The sequence below is a fragment of the Oryctolagus cuniculus genome, chromosome 19 (assembly GCF_051225735.1).
Source record: "Oryctolagus cuniculus isolate XC-2025 breed Fujian yellow rabbit chromosome 19, ASM5122573v1, whole genome shotgun sequence".
Lineage (NCBI taxonomy): Eukaryota > Metazoa > Chordata > Mammalia > Lagomorpha > Leporidae > Oryctolagus > Oryctolagus cuniculus.
In genome coordinates, this window is record NC_142885.1 from 9,152,407 (window position 1) to 9,173,218 (window position 20,812).

General features: G+C 41.8%; 2 protein-coding genes across 5 annotated transcripts in view; both read right to left on the reverse strand.

Annotated features, from left to right (window-relative positions):
- The window catches only part of TRIM4 (tripartite motif containing 4), a 55,029-nt gene that overhangs the window by 21,270 nt on the left and 12,947 nt on the right, over positions 1-20,812 (reverse strand). Inside the window, exon 6 of one of the 4 annotated variants that reach the window (XM_002721876.6) lies at positions 18,217-20,195. The exons of 1 other annotated variant lie outside the window; for it this stretch is intronic. In XM_002721876.6, coding sequence (XP_002721922.1) covers positions 19,612-20,195 — 584 coding nt within the window. In that variant the 3' untranslated portion in view covers positions 18,217-19,611. Of the gene's footprint in view, positions 1-18,216; positions 20,426-20,812 lie in introns of those variants that run through there. 2 more of the 4 variants (XM_051847935.3, XM_008248907.5) reach the window with 2 other exon arrangements.
- On the reverse strand, positions 2,480-3,466 carry OR2AE1 (olfactory receptor family 2 subfamily AE member 1). The gene has a single exon (XM_002721877.5). It carries the CDS (start codon positions 3,416-3,418, stop codon positions 2,480-2,482), a length of 939 nt encoding a protein of 312 aa, XP_002721923.2. The 5' UTR covers positions 3,419-3,466.

Sequence of the window (20,812 nt, forward strand, 5' to 3'; positions counted from 1 at the left end):
ATAGCCCTACCACACGACCCAGCCATCCCACTGCTTGGCATTTACCCAAGGATTATTAAATTGGCAAATAAAAGAGCTGTCTGCACCTCAATGTTTATTGCATCTCAATTCACAATAGCAAAGACATGGAATCAACCTAAATGCCATCAAAAGATGACTGGCTAAAGAAATTATGGGATATGAGCTCATGACAAGAGCCTCGGGTGATCACTGACATAAAAAATAAGAGTGTCAATTGTTAAATCAACAATAGGAGTCACTGTGCACTTGCTCCCCATGTAGAACCTCTGTCGTTAATGTGTTGTACTGTGAGAATTAATGGTAAAAATAGTCTTCAAACAGTACTTTATACTTTGTGTGTCTGTGTGAGTACAACTGCTGAAATATTAGTATAGAGTTGACCTCCGGTATATAAAGATAATTAAAAATGAATCTTAATGAAGAATGGGATGGGAGAGGGAGTAGGAGATGTGATGGTTTGCAGGTGCGAGAGTGGTTATGGGGGAAGAAACACTATAATCCAAAAGTTGTATTTTTCAAAAATTATATTTATTAAATAAAAGTTTTCTATTAAAAAAACTGTTCAAACTTCAAAAGGCTGAGGGAAGATTCCATTTTCAGTTGAGAGCTATAAAATGATGTCTGTAGGCTGATGGGATTTATCATGCGTGGAGAAACTGATGAGTCATGGTAGAGAAGGAATAATTTCAAGAATAAGATCCTTAGGATTCAGTGCACAAGTGGGAAAGATTGGGAGATCCTTACAAACTAGTTATGATAGATTGTGTTAGCCTTTCTTCATAATGTTAACCCAAATGACCTTATCCCTGCCAGATAAATTCTTTTGGCTTCTGCTTGGACCTGTTCTGTAGGACAATTTGGCAGGAAGTATATACGGGAACCATGGTCTCCAAGTCCTGCTCTTTAGAGTTCCAACTGATTCTGAAATCTTCCTGAATCCATTCAATAAAATTACTTTCTGGTAATGTCGCTCAGAATCTGATTCTGTTGCTCAGAACCAACTTCCACAATGAACACAGAATTGCTGATAACCCTACATTTCTCATTAAACATATGAGATTACTGAGGCCTGGAGAGGTGAAGTAATTCACCATGGGTCACATGGTTGGCAACTGAGAGATTCTAATGTAAATCCTGGTTTTTAATCACAAAGCTAGAAACACTAAAAAAGTAGAAAATAATTTTCATAATGTGATATACTCAAAGTTCACATCCATATCTCATATGACAGGTCCAACAAAGACCAAAGAAATCCCAAGTATATGCTTTAAGAATGCTAAATTTCACAAGAGTAAAAATTATGGATGTATGCAAAATGTATTATTCCTTCCCTTCTGAATTCTGTGTCTTAATGAATAGTAAAGGTTCATGTAAATATAACTTTGTATCATCCATACCTCCTTTCAAAGCAGTCTTCAAACACCCCTTACTTCCCATGCTTAGAAAATCAAGCAACACACTCCAAATTTATGCTCTAGAAATACTCTGGTGCTAGGTTTTGGTTTTTGTTTTTTTTTTTTTATAATTTGAGACAGAAAGACAGACACATCTCCCATTCATTTGTCACTCCCCAAATGTCCAAATGATCAGGACAAGGTCAGTAAAGAGCCAGGAGCCAGAAACTCAAGCCAAGGCTTCCACATAGGTGGCAGAGACCCATGTACTTGAGGCATAAGCTGCTGTCTCTCAGAGTCTGTATTGGCAGGGAGCTGGGAACAGAAACTAGGAATGGAACCCAGATATTGCAATATGTTATGCAGGAATCCCAACCAGAAATCTAAACACTGAGTCAAACACCCATCCCTAGTGGTATACTTCATATAATTTTGTTGAAATAATAATGGGAAATAGTTCTTATGTCTTTCTCTTATCTTTTTGAAGAAGAACTGGCCTTTACTGTCTTTTTTTTTTAAGATTGATTTATTTATTTGAAAGGCAGAGAGAAAGAGAGGAGAGGAGAGAGAGAGAGACAGAGAGAGAATGCCTTCCATTCGCTGATTCACTCCCCAAATGGCCACAACAGCCAGAGGTGAGCCAATCTGAAGCCAGGAGCTTCTTCTTGGTCTCCCACGCGGGTGCAGGGGCCCAAGGACTTAGGCCATCTTCCACTGCTTTCCCAGGCCATAGCTGAGAGCTGGATCAGAAGAGGAGCAGCTGGGACTCGAACCAGTACTCATACGGGATGCTGGCATTGCAGGCAACGGCTTTACCTGCCATGCCACAGTGTGGCCCCTATATGTCTTAATTTAAAATGTTTCTTTTATTTTTCCCTACATCTCTAAAGCATTACTAAAGGTATTCCACAGGGCTAGAAAGCATGATATCAAGTTAGAATAGTGGAGTCCTGTGCCATTCCCACAGTAGTTAAAGAGCACAAGGAAAAATCTTAGAGGTTCACCCAGATCAACATATGGAGCTTATCCCATTCACTCTGCACTCAAGGCAACTACAATTACAATTAGAGGGTGGGAACATCTCTCCTCAGTACTCTCCTCAGAGCCTTGGCTACATCCTTATTCCGAAGAGTATAAATCAGAGGATTCAGCGTGGGAGTGATGATACTACTGAAGACAGATCCAACTTTGTCTTGCAGTGGAGTGCGCTGGGATCTGGGCCTCATGTATGAAAAGATGCATGCCCCAAACCACAGGGAAACCACGGTGAAGTGAGAGCTACAAGTGGCAAAGGCATTTCTCTTACTTGCAGCTGAACGCATCTGAATGACACTGTGGAGGATGAAGATGTAAGATGTGGAAACCAGGATGATGGGGAGGAGGAGAAGCAGGACGGTGCTGATATACACTGTGGTCTCATAAACAGTGATGTCACCACAGACCAACTTCACAACAGCTGGAAACTCACAGTAGAAGTGGTGGATCTTCCGAGGCCCACAGAAAGGGGAGTACATCAAAATCATTGTGTGGATTAGGGAGTTTATGCTTGCCCCCAGCCATGATATGCCAGCCATCATCAGTCCCACCATTCTGTTCATGAGCACAGAATAACGTAGGGGGTGACAGATGGCAACATAGCGGTCATAGGACATGAGAGCTAGGAGAAGACATTCAGCACCACCTAGAGACAAATAGAGGAAGTGCTGGATTGCACAGCCCACAAAGGAGATGGACTTCTTGCCAGATAGGTAGTTGGCAGCCATCTTGGGGATGGTTGTGGAAACATGCATCAAGTCCATGAGGGAGAGCTGTCTGAGCAGGAAGTACATTGGTGTATGAAGCCGGGGATCCACACAGATGAGGAGAATGGTTAGGGTGTTGCCACTCACTGCAATGAAGAAGACCACCATGGTCAAGGAGAAAAGAAAAAAGTGGGTGAGGGAGTCATCAAAGAGCCCTTCAAGGATGAAGTCTGCCAGGGAGGTCTGATTCCTCTGCCACATGTCCCCTTTCACAAACCCTGGGGAAACAGGGAGTGGAGATGAAGTGTGATACCAGAAATACTAGGATCCAGCATACCTGAAGAAAATCACCTTTTGATTGAAGAATGCTTGAAGAGATTTCTATTTCTAATTATTCAACAGGTCCAATAATTGAAGTGAGTTTTTAAATAGATAAGTTAGAAGCTGTATTCATAAACATTCTCACGCTGAAATTCCAAAATATCTAGACCCCATTAACTGACAACTTCAAGAAAAGCCTTTTCTCATTAAGAGAATTGATTTAGACAGTAATAGAGATATACAGACAGAAAGAGATCAGCATAGATATCTATATTTAGATCTTAAAGGGATTATTTATTTGCTTGCTTATGGTATCAGCCTGAGTTTAACCAGAGAAGCTGAACCACTAAGAAATTTCTATAAACACAAACACATGTAATGGACTTTGTGACAGAATGCTGGCCTTACACAATTGCCCAAACTGATTTAAAAGTCTATGCAAAGGGCTGGTGAGTGGTGCAGCGGGTTAAAGTCCCAGCCTGCAGCACCGGCAACCCATATGGGTGCCATTTCAAGTCCTGGCTGCTCTTCTTCCGATCCAGCTCTCTGCTATGGCCTGGGAAAGCAATAGAAGATGGCCCAACTCCTTGGGCCCCTGCACCCACGTGGGAGACCTGGAAGAAGTTCCTGGCTGCTGGCTTCTGATCAGCTCAGCTCTGGCCATTGAGGTCATTTTGGGGAGTGAACCAGCGAAATGGAGGACCTCTCCTTCTCTCTGCCTCTCCTTCTCTGTGTAACTCTGATTTTCAAATAAATAAAATAATTCTTTTTTTACTTGAAAGTCAGAGTCACATGGAGAGAGGAGGAGAGGCAGAGAGAGAAAGAGGTCTTTCATCTGCTGGTTCACTCTCCAATTGGCCACAATGGCCAGAGCTGAGCCGATCTGAAGCCAGGAGCCAGGAGCTTCTTCTGGGTCTCCCATGTGGGTACAGGGGCCCAAGGACTTGGGCCATCTTCCACTGCTTTCCCAGGCCACAGCAGAGAGCTGGAGTGGAAGTGGAGCAGCCGAGACATGCACTGGCACCCATATGGTATGCCAGCACTACAGATGGTGGTTTTACCTGCTATACCACAGCACCAGCCCCATAAAATAATTCTTTTAAAAAAAAAGTCTATGCAAGGAGCCAGTGCTCTGGCATAGTAGGTTAAGCCTCTGTCTGAGGCACTGGCATCCCATATGGGTGCCAGTTTGAATCCCAGATCCTCCACCTCTGATCCTGCCCCTTGCTGATGGCCTGAGAAAACAGAAAATGACCCAAGTGCTTGGGCCCCTGCACCCATGTGGGAGAACTGGATTAAGCTTCTGGCTGCTGGCTTTGGCCTGGCCCAGCCCTGGCCATTGCAGCCATTTGAGGAGTGAACCAGCAGATGAAAGATCACTCAGTTTCTCTCTCTCTCTCTCTCTCTCTCTCTCTCTCTGCAACTTTGCCTCTCAAAGAAATAAATCTTTAAAAAAAAAAAAAAGAGTGGCAGATAAAGAGCAGGCTGGAATCCACAAACATGAGCTGTAACCACACAAGAGCACATTAAACCCCATATCAGTTATTTCTGCATCTAGAATTTGTCGTGTGGGTATCTTGCAGAAGATAGGATGCTTCTTAAAGGAGCCAGACAGGGAAGTCAGAGAAGCTAAAGAAGAACCCAGAAGGAAGACAGAGTGGGTATGAGCCCAGCTAGTGCTTCATTTCAATGCTATAAGTAAGATTATCAGTAATGAATGTCAATTACACATTGGCTGTCCCGCTTCTCCCATGTAAATCTCCCAAGAAACACTTCTATGATCTACCTTAACCAGAGAATCTAGAAAATGTTATTTATCCTAGTCAACTTGATATATCACAAAGCTACCAGAGTCCATCTTCTGTCAAATTAGCACACATATGCATCTCCTTAAGTCATGCTTAATCTACAAAAAAGTACCACAATCATCTGCTGAACATGATACAGTCATTAGGAATACATGAAAACACATGTTGGCCGGCGCTGCAGCTCACTAGGCTAATCCTCCGCCTGCGGCACCAGCACCCCAGGTTCTGTCCCGGTTGCTCCTCTTCCAGTCCAGCTCTCTGCTGTGGCCCAGGAGTGCAGTGGAGGATGGCCCAGATCCTTGGGCCCTGCACCCGCATGGGAAACCAGGAGGAAGCACCTGGCTCCTGGCTTCGGATCGGTGCAGCGTGCCAGTCACAACACGCCACCGTAGCGGCCACTTGGGGGGTGAACCAATGGAAAAACGAAGACCTTTCTCTCTGTCTCTCTGTGTGTGTCTAACTCAGCCTGTCAAAAAATAAATAAAATTTTAAAAAGGAAAACACATGTTAACCCTTTCCCACAAGAAAATACAAAGTTCCTTGTGTGTTGGAGTGATAATCATTTTTCTCCTGATTCATACTCTCTTTTTTATATTGTAGGATATTGGGCAAATATTCAGTTAATATATATGCAAAATTATCACATAAAAACAAGAAATACTATTACCACTATCAAAGTGCTACCCCACTTTTGAATGTCAGCTTCCTTTTCCTCAGTTACACTGTCATTGCCCAATGGGCCCATAAACAAAGCAGACATGAGGGCAGGGATAAAGATTATGTGGGGTCAGCAACACGGACTTGATTACTCAATAGAGCCAACCTGGTTGCAGCCACTGATGACAGCCCAATCTGCCCAAAGCCAAAACCAACATGAGTCCCCAGTATCACCCAGGATTATCAGTCAGCTACTTGGGTAACAGGCTGATTATACTGAATCACTTTTTTTTTTTTTTTTTTTTTTTGACAGGCAGAGTAGACAGTGAGAGAGACAGAGAGAAAGGTCTTCCTTTGCCATTGGTTCACCCTCCAATGGCCGCCGCGGCCGGCGTGCTGCGGCCGGCACACCGCGCTGATCCGATGGCAGGAGCCAGGTACTTATCCTGGTCTCCCATGGGGTGCAGGGCCCAAGCACTTGGGCCATCCTCCACTGCACTCCCTGGCCACAGCAGAGAGCTGGCCTGGAAGAGGGGCAACTGGGACAGAATCCAGCGCCCCGACCGGGACTAGAACCCGGTGTGCCAGCACCGCAAGGCAGAGGATTAGCCTAGTGAGCTGCGGCGCCGGCCCTGAATCACTTTCAACAGGGAATGGACGGGGCTTTGTTCTTCCTGTGATAAACACTGGATATGGTTTTGCTTTCTTTGCCAGGAGTGCTTCTGCCAAACCTACCACCTATGGACTCATAGAATGCTTTATTCACCATAATAGTGTTCCATGAAGATTTATTCCTGACCAAGGAACCATTTCACAGAAAATGAAGTATGTATATAAGATCATGATAATGAAATTCTTGTTATATGACTCTCATACTGAAAAAACTGGTCTGATAGAACAGAGGAATGGCTTTTTAAAGACTCAAAGTTAAACAACAGCTAGTTGAAATTCTCTTTTAGTGCAAGGGGTGTATCCCCGAGGATATGCTCTGAATGAATCCAATCTGTGATGCTGTTTCTCCCATGACCAGGACTCATAGAATGAGTATTTCATGGCTAAAAATGGGAATGAGTACTCTCACAATAACTTCTAATAACTATGATACACCAGCAACATTTTGGCTTCCTGTCCCTGCAGTTTTAGGCTCCAATGGTTTAGAGATCTTATTTCCAAAGGGAGAAATTCTTCCACTGGATGACAAAACAATGATTCCACTTACAGACAGTTGAGGTGATCACCCTGTATCTTCAAGATCCTCATAAAACTGGACCAACAGGCAAATAAATAAGTTACTATATTGGTCATTTATTATTGATGCCAATTAAAACAGCCAAGGGTCTCATCTTTCTGGCTGTCACCTCATACTATTATTTCATGATAAAGCATCTATGGACTAAGAACCCAACCTCCCCCATACTCCTGATCACTCCAATCCAGTCAGCAAATCCATACACTCTTCTTTTACTTAAATATCCCATATACATCTCTTTCCTCATTAGTGTCCATATTTCTTGATAAATCACCACAGTGCAAGATTTTCATAATCAGACTCATGTCTCTCTTCCTGTCTCAGGCAACTCTCCTAGTAATTCCCTATTCTAATTTGTGTCTATCACATGATATTTTTTTCCACTGTCTCAGGAAGCTTTCTTCATTGACTGCAAATACTACCTGCAGACTTAGGGCTAAGCTGACAATATGCTAATTTCTAATAAAGGTTTCCTGAATGTCTTGAGCTCCATCCAACATTATCTTACCTGGAATTTTTTCTGCAGAGACTTGTGGGCAGCACAAGTATAAAGTGAAAAGGAGAGGGCAGGATAGTCCACAATGACCTACACATTGGCTATAGATCTTTTATAGTCTCTCTTTATAGTCTTTCCTGAGACTCTCACCCAGACTTCCTTCTCTAAACCTAAAAATCTGCACTTACTGGTAGAATGACTCAGAGAATATTTTCCCCAATAAAGTAATCATAGTTGCAATAATTACTCCAGATGACAGGACATTACCAGGAGCAACAATACATGTGATTCTGTAATACTCATAGTCTATGCTCAGATTTTGAGCTCCATCAGCATATCATTAAGAGATTAAGTATCTGAACTTCTTTAATTTCTGATAGTTGGGCCTTTGAATTATGAAGATGTTTCCTCTGGCTCTTAATATAAATATTTGATCCACCTCTCCAACCCAATATGAGAGCTTTGGCAATAGGAATGTCATTAATGTTATCTGATTAAGAAGGTAAAACAGGGGCCGGTGCTATGGCACAGCAAGTTAAGCTACTGCCTGAAGTGCTAGCATCCCGTATGGGCATAGGTTTGAATTCCAGTCACTCCAATTCCAATCCAGCCCCCTGCTGATGTGCCTGGGAAAGCAGCAGAAGATGCTGCCGAGTCCCGGGCCCCTGCACCCACATGGAAGACACGGATGAAGTTCTGGCTCCTGGCTTCAGCCTGGCCCAGACCTGGCCACTGTGGCCATTTGGGGAATGAACTAGCAAATGGAAGATTCTCTCTCTTTCCCCCTCGCCCCCACTTCTTCTCTCTCCCTGTAACTCTACCTTTCAAATAAATAAATATTTAAGAAGAAGCAACAGCAGCAAAAACAGCTTACTCATCAACGCATTCAGAGTCAAAAGAAAACATGTTTTTGGATTTTTCTACTGTTTCAGATACTATAGCATGCTCTTCCCAACTTTATACCTCCTTCCCTACTTAACAAAATACAAATCTGGCTATTGCATTCAGGAAGCTCTTCTTGACTGCATAAATGTAACCTCAATAGTAATCAAAGGAGTTAGAGAGAGAACACATTTGGACTGGCATAAGCCATTATGAGGGAAGAGCACCACCTGTGAGATATGAAACATCTCCTTAGCACAGAGGACCTTATGACGGCATCTACAGCAAACTGATGATCCCAAATAGATGGCTTAAGGGACTCCCACCCTCAGGACACACCCTGGATTTCTTGTGAAGACTATTACCTAAGATGCCAATTAGCCTGTGCCATGTGCATTGCAAATAAGCATCCCCTGAGGGCTTTCTCAGAGTTGTCTGTAAAAGTTAGGGGAGTGAGATATTTTGGGGAGTGTCACTCTGAAAAGAACAGGGAAAATATTCTCCCCCAGGGGCCAATTAACTACAGTGAGTAATAATTCCTAGAGTTTCTGCTTGTTTTTCATTTTGGAGCTCTGATCTCTAAAGCCCCTTTCCATCTACTCTTTCTGAGAGACAGTCTTAGCCAGATCCAGCCTTTTGTGCCCACAGGATCCTTTTAAGAGTTTTCCAGACACCATATAATATAAAAGAATTCATAAAAGCAGGCAGAAAATTGAGGTCCTAGTGTTTATCATTGACCAATTTTACAGGACCCATGAATATAACTGGTCAAAAGACTGCAGACAATGCTGGCACTGTGGCCCAACAGGTTATCAATCACCTTGGCCAAATGGGATTCATCCCAGGAATGCTAGAGGATTCAACATCCTCAAGTCAACATATACCAAATCAACAGAACGAAGCACAGAAACCTAAAGGCATTAGATAAAATTCAACATTATTTCAGGATAGAAACTTTGAACAAATTAGTTATAGGAGGAACATACTTCAACATAATAAAGACCACATATAAGCCAATAATTGACATCATACTTAATGAGAGAAAGCTGAAGGTTTTCTGAGATCTGGAACAACACAAGGATGCCCACTTTCACTAATTTTATTCAACACAGTACTGGAATTCTTAGCCAGAGAAACTAGGCAAGACAAAGAAATAGAGGGTATGCAAATTAGAAAGGAGAGAGTCAAATTATAACTGCTTGCAGATGACATGATCTTGGATACAGAAAACCCAAAAGGTTCCAGCAAAAACTATTAGAATAAACAAATTCAGCAAAGTTGCAGAATACAAAATTGATATACAAAAATCAGCATTATTGCTATATACCAATAAGAAATTATCTGGACAATAATTCAAGAAGACAATTCCACTTCCAATAGCTACCAAAGAAAGAACACCTGTGAATAAATTAATCCAAAAAGGTGGGAGAGCCTGACAATGAAAACTACCAACATTTATGAAAGAAATTGAAGAGAACAAAAAGAAATGAAAAAGTCTCCCATGTTCATGGACTGAAACAATCAATATTGATAAAATATCCCTACTACCCAAAGCAAAATACAGGTTCAATGCAATTCCTATCAAAATACCAACACATTCTTCACAGAACTAGACAAAAACAATTCTAAAGTTCATACAGAACCAGGAAAACTCTGAAAGAAATCTTTAGTAAAGGCCGGCGCCGCGGCTCACTAGGCTAATCCTCCGCCTAGCGGTGCCGGCACATCGGGTTCTAGTCCCGGTCGGGGCGCCGGATTCTGTCCCGGTTGCCCCTCTTCCAGGCCAGCTCTCTGCTGTGGCCAGGGAGTGCAGAGGAGGATGGCCCAAGTGCTTGGGCCCTGCACCCCATGGGAGACCAGGAAAAGTACCTGGCTCCTGGCTCCTGCCATCGGATCAGCGCGGTGCGCCGGCCGCAGCACAACGGCCATTGGAGGGTGAACCAACGGCAAAGGAAGACCTTTCTCTCTGTCTCTCTCTCTCTCACTGTCCACTCTGCCTGTCAAAAAAAAAAAAAAAATCTTTAGTAAAGGGAACAAAGCATAAGGCATTACATTGCCTGACTTCAAAATACACTACAAAGCTACAGGAATTGAAACAGCATGATAGTGGCATAAAATCAGATGCATACACTAATTAATAAATTAAATAAATAATTAACTAGTAAGCCTAGAAACTCACACTCATAGGGCCAACTGATTTTCCTCCTTTTTAAAAAAGGTTTATTTATTTATTTGAAAGGCAAAGTTACAGCGAGGGAAAAGGGGGGAGAGAGAGAGATAGAGATAGAGAGAGAGAGAAACTTTATCTGCTGGTTCACTCTCCAAATGGCCTGCAGCTTCATCCAGGTCTCCCACCTGGGTGTAGAGGCCCAAGGATTTGGGCCAGCTTCTGTTGCTTTCCCAGGTGCATTAGCTGGGAGCTGGATTGGAAGTAGAGCAGCCAGAACGCAAACAAGGGCCCATATGGGATGCCAGCACCACAGACAGTTGTTTTATGCAATATGCCACAGCATTGGCCCCTGGCCAACTGATTTTCAACAAAGGTGCTAAGGACACTCTAAGGACACTGGAGAAAGGACATTCTTTTCAATAATAATACTAGGAAATTACGTATCTATATGAAGAATGAAACTAAACCCCTATCTGATACACACACACACAAAATCAACTCAAAATGTATTAAAGACCTAAATATAAGACATGAAACTGGGGCCAGCGCTGTAGCGCCAGCATCTCACGGGTGCCAGCTAGAGTCCCGGCTGCTCCACTTCCAATCCAGCTCCCTGTTGATGTGCCTGGGAAAGCAACAGAAAATGACCTAAGTCCCTGGGATCTTTCCTCTTATTTAAGAACAAGATAGTAGTATTGTTTTCTTTTGTTGATTTAAAGAAAATAGAATCACAAGCAGCCAAGTCAGCTGGATGATCCATTTGGACATGCTACTTCTCTCTCAGTGCAGATTTTTATTTTCTGAATTCAGATGAAAATAGAATTGCTGTTGGTAGATATTTATTCCCATGATAGTCATTCTCTCTTAATTTCTAATTCTTCTAACCATGAAAATTGTCATGAAACTTTGTGACACAATATTCCTTCTCTTTTTTAATTCTATAACAGGCAAATAAAACAAAATAAAAATCCATCTTTAAACACTGTGCATTTTTCTTTGTAATATAATGGTTCAGTAATAGCACCAAATATAACAAAAATAAACACTATATATTGTACCAAATATAAACACTATAATAGTACCAAGTATAATAAAAATAAACACTATATATTGTATAAAAATTAAAACCAAAAAACATACAAAAGATCAATGAAATGAAGAGCTGGTTTTTTGAAAAAATAAACAAAACTGACATACCATTGGCCCAACTAACCCAAAGGAAAAATAGGCCAGCACCATGGCTCACTTGGCTAATCCTCCACCTATGGCGCCAGCACCCCGGGTTCTAGTCTCAGTTGGGGCGCCGGATTCTGTCCCGGTTGCTCCTCTTCCAGTCCAGCTCTCTGCTGTGGCCCGGGAAGGCAGTGGAGGATGGCCCAAGTCCTTGGGCCCTGCACCCGCATGGGAGACCAGGAGGAAACACCTGGCTCCTGGCTTCGAATTGCACTATGCACCAGCCGTAGCGGCCATTTAGGGGGTGAGCTAATGGAAAAAGGAAGACCTCTCTCTCTCTCTCTCTCTCTCACTCTGCCTGTCCAAAGAAAGAAAGAAAGAAAGAAAGAAAGAAAGAAAGAAAGAAGAGGGATAAGACCCAATTCATTAGACTCAGAGATGAAAAAGGAAATTTAACAACAGATATCAAAGAAATAAAATGAATAATCAGGAATTACTACAAAGAACTATACACCAACAAATTGGAAAATCTCGAAGAAATGGCAGATTCCTGGACACATACAATCTATAAAATTAAGTTATGAAGACAGAAAATCTAAACAGGCAAATAACCAAGATGGAGACTGAATCAGTAATAAACACCTTCCAAAGAAAAGCCCAGTACTGGATGACTTCACTGCTGAATTCTATCAGACATTTAAAGAAGAACAAATTTTGATTCTTCTCAAGCTATTCAAAACAATTGAAAGGGAAAGAATCCTCCCAAAATCTAAGAAGCCAGCATCACCTTAATTTCTAAACCAGAAAAGACACAAGAAAGAAAGAAAACTATAGACCAGTATCCCTGATGAACATAGATGCAAAAATCCTCAACAAAATACTAGATAATCAAATCTAACACATCAGAAAGATCATTCACCCAGACCAAGTAGGATTTATCCCTGGTATGCAGGGATGGTTCAACATTCACAAATCAATAAATGTGAGACATCACATTAACAAACTAAAGAACAAAAACCACATTATCATCTCAATAGATGCAGAGAAAGCATTTTATAAATGTATCTTACACATCCTTTCATGATGAAAACTTAAGCAAACTGGATACAGAAGGAACATTCCTTAACACAATCAAGGCAATTTATGACAAACACGTGACCAGCATCTTACTGAATGGGGAAAAATTGGAAACATTCCCACTAAGATCTGGAACCACACAGGATGCCCGCTATCATCATTGATATTCAGTATAGTTCTGGAAGTTTTAGCCAGAGCTATTAGGGAAGAAAAAGAAATCAAAGGGATACAAATATGAAAGAAATGAGTCAAACTATTCCTATTTGCAGATGACATGATTCTATAGATAAGGGAACCAGAAGACTCCACTAAGAGATTATTGGAACTCATAAAAGAATTCGGAAAAGTGAACAGGATATAAAATTAACACAAGAATCAATAGCCTTTGTATATACAGACAACGCCAAGGCTGAGAAAAAACTTCTAAGATCAATTCCATTCACAATATCTACAAAAAAAAATTAAATATCTTAGAATAAACTTAACCAAGGAGGTCAACTATCTCTATGACGAAAATTACAAAACATTATAAGAAATAGAAGACACAAAAAAATGGAAAAATCTTCCATGTTCATGGATTAGAAGAATATCAAAATGTTCATACTACCGAAAGTAATTTACAGATTCAATGCAATCCCAATCAAAATAACAACAGCACCCCTTTCATATCTAGAAAAATGATGCCAAAATTCATATGGAAACATGAGAACTCAAACAGCTAAAGCAATCTCTTTGACAAAGGAACTAAAATCAATCCCTGGAGCAAGGAGTCTCTTCAACAAATGGTACTGGGAAAACTGGTTCTCCACAAGCATAAGTATGAAGCAAGACCCATACATTACACCTTACACAAAATCCACTCAAAATGGATCAAAGACCTAAATCTACAACCCAATACCATCAAATTACTAGAGAACCTCTGAGAAACCCTACAAGACATTGGTCTTGGAAAAGACCCCAGAAGCATAGGCAATCAAAGCCAAAATTGACAGATGGGATTACATCAAGCTCAGAAGCTTCTGCACTGCAAAAGAAACTTTCATCAAAGTGAAGAGGCAGCTGACAGAATGGGAGAAAATATTTGCAAACCATGAAACTGATAAGGGATTAATTAATATCCACAATGTATAAAGAGCTCTAGAACCTCAACAACAAAATAATCCAGTTAAGATATGGGCAAAGAACTTGAACAAGCATTTTTCAAAAGGTGAAGTTCAAATGGCCAACAGACACATGAAAAAATGCTCAGGCTCACTAGTCATCAAGGAAATGCAAATCAAAACCACAATGAGGTTTCACCTCACCCAAGTTAGAATGGCTCTCATATAGAAATCAACAAACAACAAATGCTGGTGAGGATGTGGGGGGAAAAGATACCCTAATCCACTGTTGGTGGGAATGCAAACTGGTGCAGCCACTGTGGAAGATAATATGGAGATACTTCAGAAATCTCAAAATAGATCTACTACCAGCCATCCCACTCCTGGGAATTTACCCAAATGAAAAGAAATCAGCATAAGGAATAGTGATCTGTACCACCATGTTTATTGCAGCTCAATTCACAAAAGCTAAGACATGTAATCAACCCATATGTACATTAACTGATAACTGGATAAAGAAATTATGGTATACATACACTATGGAATACTACTTAGCAGTTAAAAAAATTAAATCCTGTCTTTTTCAACAAAGTGATGCAACTGGAAACCATTATACTTAGTGAAATTAGCTAGTCCCAAAAAGACAAATACCATGTTTGCTCTGATCTGTGGTAACTAATAGAGTATCTAAAATGTAATGTACGGGAGTGAAGTTGACATTTGATATTCAATGATTGTTTACAGCCCTTGTTTCTACTGTTGAGGAATACTGGGTTTTTTTTCCTCCTACTATCTGTTGAACTCTTTATTTAGTGTACAGTTAATCTGATGAGTATAAAGGAAACTGAAAATAGATCTTTGAAAAATTAAGAGTGGGGACAGGAGGAGTAGTAGGAAGAGGGGTAGAAGTGTGGGCAGGAGGGAGGGTAGGGTGAGAAGAATCACTATGTTCCTAAATTTGTATATATGAAATGCATGAAGTTTATATACTTTAAATAAAATTTTTAAAAAAGACAGAGCGGCAAGGAAAAATAAATAGAAAAATTTTTAAAAAGAGTCCCTAATGGCAAATGCTGGAGTAATCTGAGCAACAAAACAAGTGATATGGCATTGCATTACATCCCAAATGATGAAATACGTTTCTATGAGCCCAGTTCAATATAGATGATTGAATAAACAAATGGAGAAAAGGGGAAAGTCTTCCACATAGAAACATCCCAAGATATAGTACATACTACTCCACCTCCAAAGGTGGAGTTTAATCCTCCTTCCTCTTCTCCAATCCCTTGATTGTAGCCTGTACTTGGTCACCAGCTTTTAATATACAAGGAGGAATAGTAGCTACAGAGAAGAAATGTGGCTAACAATCCCTTAACCAAGTAATGGAGACTAACATCACCATGAAAAGGCCATAGTCTCCAGGTTACTCACTACCCACACCCATGTCTCAGCTAGTTCCAGGATCCATCTGGCAGACACTTCCCATCTCCCTTTCTGGGACTCCCAGAGGTCTCCAGAGTCAATGGTGCCCTGGGAACCTACCTTGCCTGCCCTTTGAGAGTGGGCCAAAAAAACAGATCAATCTGCCTTTTTAGCCACAAGTTACATCCCTCTGCCCTCATCCCCACCAGCCAAAGATCCCCTTTCCACAAGTTAGATGATGGAGGGCAACCAAGGGGAGTCCAGGCTCAGAGCAGAGTCAGTGACAATGCAAGGACACCATCAACTCTCAAGGGTCGGGGACATGAGTCTGAATCTCAATAATCTGGGTATGAAGAGTTGAAATCCAAGGTCAAGCCTGCAACAGTATAGAATGTCTTCTAGGCAGCCCTAATTATTCTTGGAATAAAACCTCCTGTGGTTGAATACATTGAAAAATGCTTACTACTCCTCCTAAGCAGTCAAACTAACATTAGCACAGAAAAGACCCAGAGAAGTCCCTAAGTAAAATGGAAAGCTGATACTTTTTTTTTTTTTTTTTGACAGAGTGGACAGTGAGAGAGAGAGACAGAGAGAAAGGTCTTCCTTTTGCCATTGGTTCACCCTCCAATGGCCGCCACAGCTGGCGCGCTGCGGCCGGCGCACCACGCTGATCCGATGGCAGGAGCCAGGTGCTTCTCCTGGTCTCCCATGGGGTGCAGGGCCCAAGCACTTGGGCCATCCTCCACTGCACTCCCTGGCCACAGCAGAGAGCTGGCCTGGAAAAGGGGCAACCGGGACAGAATCTGGTGTCCCGACCGGGCCTAGAACCCAGTGTGCTGGTGCCGCAAGGCGGAGGATTAGCCTAGTGAGCCACGGCGCCAGCTGAAAGCTGATAGTTTTAACCTCAATCTTGTTTGCACATCAGAAGCATGGAAGACAGTTGTGTGTGGGGTTTTTTTTTAAAATAATTTTGTACACTTGGGCCCTATCCCATAACTAAGGTGACAAGATACAGAAGAAGTGTAAAGAATAAGATAGGTGAAGAGAAGAGAAAAAAATTTCTCAGCTGAAGATACAAGTTCTCAAGAGTAAGTACTGGCCAGCGCCACGGCTCACTAGGCTAATCCTCTGCCTTGCGGCGCCGGCACACCAGGTTCTAGTCCCGGTCGGGGCACTGGATTCTGTCCCAGTTGCCCCTCTTCCAGGCCAGCTCTCTGCTGTGGCCAGGGAGTGCAGTGGAGGATGGCCCAAGTACTTGGGCCCTGCACCCCATGGGAGACCAGGATAAGTACCTGGCTCCTGCCATCGGATCAGCGCGGTGCGCTGGCCGCAGCGCACCAGCCACAGCGGCCATTGGAGGGTGAACCAACGGCAAAGGAAGACCTTCCTCTCTGTCTGTCTCTCTCACGGTCCACTCTGCCTGTCAAAAAAATTAAAAAAAAATTTAAAAAAGTAAGTACTGTGAATGGGAACTCATGAAGGTTTACCAAAAGAGGACAAGGTTTGGAAGAATTTCCACCAAAGATTTAAAGATTGAAGAGATGAATGAAAGATTAGTTTACCAAGCTCACTTGCAAAGAGCAATAATTTGTAGCAGAAGCAATCAACCTTGTAAGAACACAGAAGGAAGAGTGGAGTAAAGGTACTGATGAGCTTCCCAGATGGAAAATTAGCAAGGCAGGCACTGGAAGAAGTCAAGTGTATGTGTCTGCTAGGGCTGCCATGACAAAGCACCACAATCTGAGTGGCTTAAACAGAAATGTCTTGTCTAAGTTTCACAGGCTAGATGTCAGAAATAAAGTTGTTGACAGACCACCCTCTCTCTAAAGCTTCTGGAGAGGCTTCTTCCTGGCTTCACCCAGCTTCTGGTAGCCACAGGAGTTCCTGGGCTTTATGGCAGTTTAACTTGGTTCTTCCTAGATCTCCCATAGCCATTGACTCTCTGCATCTTTACAAAGCATGTGTGTATATATGTGTGTACACATTTCTCTCATAAAGACACACAGAATAGGGTCCACTCAAATGACCTCAAAATAAGGTCACAGGTAAGACTTCAATGTCTTTGGGGAGAACACAGTTAAACCATAACAGCGCGTATCCTGGAAAGTTAAGGGGAATTCAACAGAAACTGTTAAATAAAAGGAATAATGAAGGCTGAACAGAAAGAAAAAATGGGGCCGGTGCTGTGGCATAGCGGGTAAAGCCGCTGCCTGCAGTGCAGGCATCCCATATGGGCGCCAGTGCATGTCCCGGCTGCTCCTCTTCTGATACAGCTCTCTGCTATGGCCTGGGAAACAGAAAGAAGGAGAGAAAGAAAGAAAGAAAGAAAGGAGAGAAAGAAAGAGAGAAGGAGAGAAAGAAAGAGAGAAAGAAGGGGAGAGGGAAGGGAAGGGGAGAGGAGAGGGAAGGGAAGGGAAGAGGAGAGGGAAGGGGAGGGGAGGGGGGAGGGAAGGGGAGAGGAGGGAGGGAAGGGGAGAGGAGGAGAGGGGGGAGGGAAGGGGAGGAGAGGGGGGAGGGAAGGGGAGGAGAGGGGGGAGGGAAGGGGAGGAGAGGGGAGGGGAGGGAAGGGGGGGAGGGGAGAGGGAAAGGGGAGGGGAAAGGGGAGGGAAGGGGAGAAGAAAAAGGGGGGGGGGGCAGACTGGGACATAGGGTGAGGAAGAGAAGCCTGGGAGAATGCTTAAAGTTTTAGAGAAGCCTCATTCAATCACTGCCAGAAAATTTTTATTGAAAGTATGGAGGGAAATACATTAAAATATTGGTAGTAGTACGATTATGGAGAACTTTATTTTTTACACTTTTTTGTGTTTCAAATTTTCTACAGTAAATACTTATAACTTTGGTAATCCAAGAGAAATACACATTATTTTTAAAAATAACTACCCAGTAAATGTTACAATCATCACTATGTACAATCTAAAGCATAAAGGTAAAGTGAAGAAAATACATACAGGATAAAACCACATAACAAAATTGAAACCCAAAACAAAAATGATGGTGGCCCACAATCAGCAGTCAACAAATGCTTACAGAGTAGAAAAAAGAGTGTGAGTTTTCACCTCAGACAAACCTTGGTTTTGATCCCAACACTCATTGGCCTGCTGAGCAATGAGCTAAGACTCTAAAGGTTTGTTTTCTCATTTGTGCAAATGGAAGTTTAGTTTCCTATTTTATAAAGATGCTAGTACAATGTAAATATAATACGTGTTTCTCAACATTTGATTATGACATTAATAACTGTATATTCAATCTGTGAATTTGAACAGATGCACAGCATAGTGAATATTTGAGGGCAGAGACATGGTTGGGAAAACAGGAAAAGCAGTATGGGTACAATAAAGGAAAATTCCCTTAACTTCCTAATACAAAAAGTTGGGATACCAGTACTGACTGCAAAGAGGCATTGCATGACTGGATAGAAGGTGATTCCACAAATTTTCCAAATTTCAAAAAAGTGAGGTAAGACTATGGGATGGCCATGCTATGTGCCCTTAATAATGCTATGTGCCCTTAATAAAAGTTATGGTACTTCGGGCTACAAAAAAACAAATGCAACTAAAATTGTCTTATATAAGAAAGGCATAATTATTTCATTTAACAAGAATTGTGGGATTAGGAAAATTTCAATAATCTAATAACACAAAGACCACATTTCTTCTGCCTGCCCTGTGATCTCCTAAGTTCCAATACAGCTGCTAATGTTGAAGCAGGACTGTTGTTTCCCCAAACACCTTTTTTAAAAGCTACAAAAACACTCCCCAGGAGCACCTTGGAAAATTTCCCATTCCATCTCATTGGCTACAACTACTTTACATGGAATTGTCTCCTCTGAAGCACATGGAGGATAAATACAAAAAAAAATTCAATTAGACTCAGAAGAGAAGGTAAGAACTAGGGGAATGGAAACTGGAAAGGCAACTGATCAGATATGCCACACAGGTGTATGCACAAGGCCAACAGAACATGAAGTCAGAATCTGAAAGGATGTTATTGATGGACTACCCAGGATATATGAAAACATATGAAGTAAGAGAGGGCTAAAGGATATGTGTCCCTATGCTGGGGTATAAAGAGGGACTTTTTTGGCAGGGAAAGGACAGCCTTATTTCCCATCAGTCACTGGGATGACTAAAGATGCTAATGGACTCAACCAAAAAAATGGCCGGAGGCGAGAAACGAAAGGAAAAGAAAAAGTGTGTAGGTGCACCCCATCCACAGCACTATAGAATGAAACATTCCCAGCCCCATGATCTAGGTAAACTCCCACCCGGTGAAGAGATGATTCTTGTTTGACAGGAATGATAGGAAGGCTTGTTAGAGGCCGATAGCCATCTGAATTCCAGTAAATGACCCAGATTCCCATATGGGGGGATAATTCTGAATTATCAGTAATCCCCATGACATCTTCCCGACACACTCCCACGGCTATCTCTAGGCTATCTTTACTCTCCACTTCCCAGTAATGTTTCCCTGAAGTGAAAACGTTTTTTCCCAGAACACAAGGCAAGTGTTGAAATCTCTCCGCAAATTGTGTGTTGTTCTGAGGAGTCCTCCATCCAGTAAAGTAGCTCCATGCTGTAGAAAATACTGGCCGATAACTGGCTGGTGCTCCATTTTTCACATATCTCCCTTCCTGGGAGATGATAAGTTTGGGATGAGCTGTGTCTTCAGCTAGGCTTACAGCCACTGCAGAGAAAATGGAAGCCGAGATAAATAATGCTACAGCTGATCACCAGCACTCCTCCAAAAATGCCCACCTTTTACAGCTTCAATTTCATCTTTCTCCTCTTGACGAGTACTTAGAGATGACACTCTTCACAGTCTCCCAACTGCTTCTCAGCTGGGCCTAGCAGACCATGGTAAGACTTTTAGCTATGTGAAATCCTCATGTCCTCTCTGCTATAAAAGACTACGACCTAGAAAATGGGAAGCTCATTACTTCATGGCTTCAAATCTTCACAATCCACATAACATTTGGAGATATTAATATATTAAATTAGATCAGTTCTGCTTTTCTGGGATAAGTCTACTTGGGTATGATTATTACATTATTATCCCTTAATACGTTGAAAAATTCAATTTGCTAAAAATTTTTTCTAAAATTTCTGGATCTACATTAATAAGAAACTCATTGTTAATTCTTTGGTATATCTTTGATACTAGGATCATGGTAAAGTTGGCCTTATGAAAAGAATTGGGAAATATTCACTCTTCTTCAAGTTTTTTAAGAGTTTATATAAAACTGATATTTCTTTCTCAAATATTTGGGGGAATTCACCAGTGAAACCACTTAGGGAAGTTTT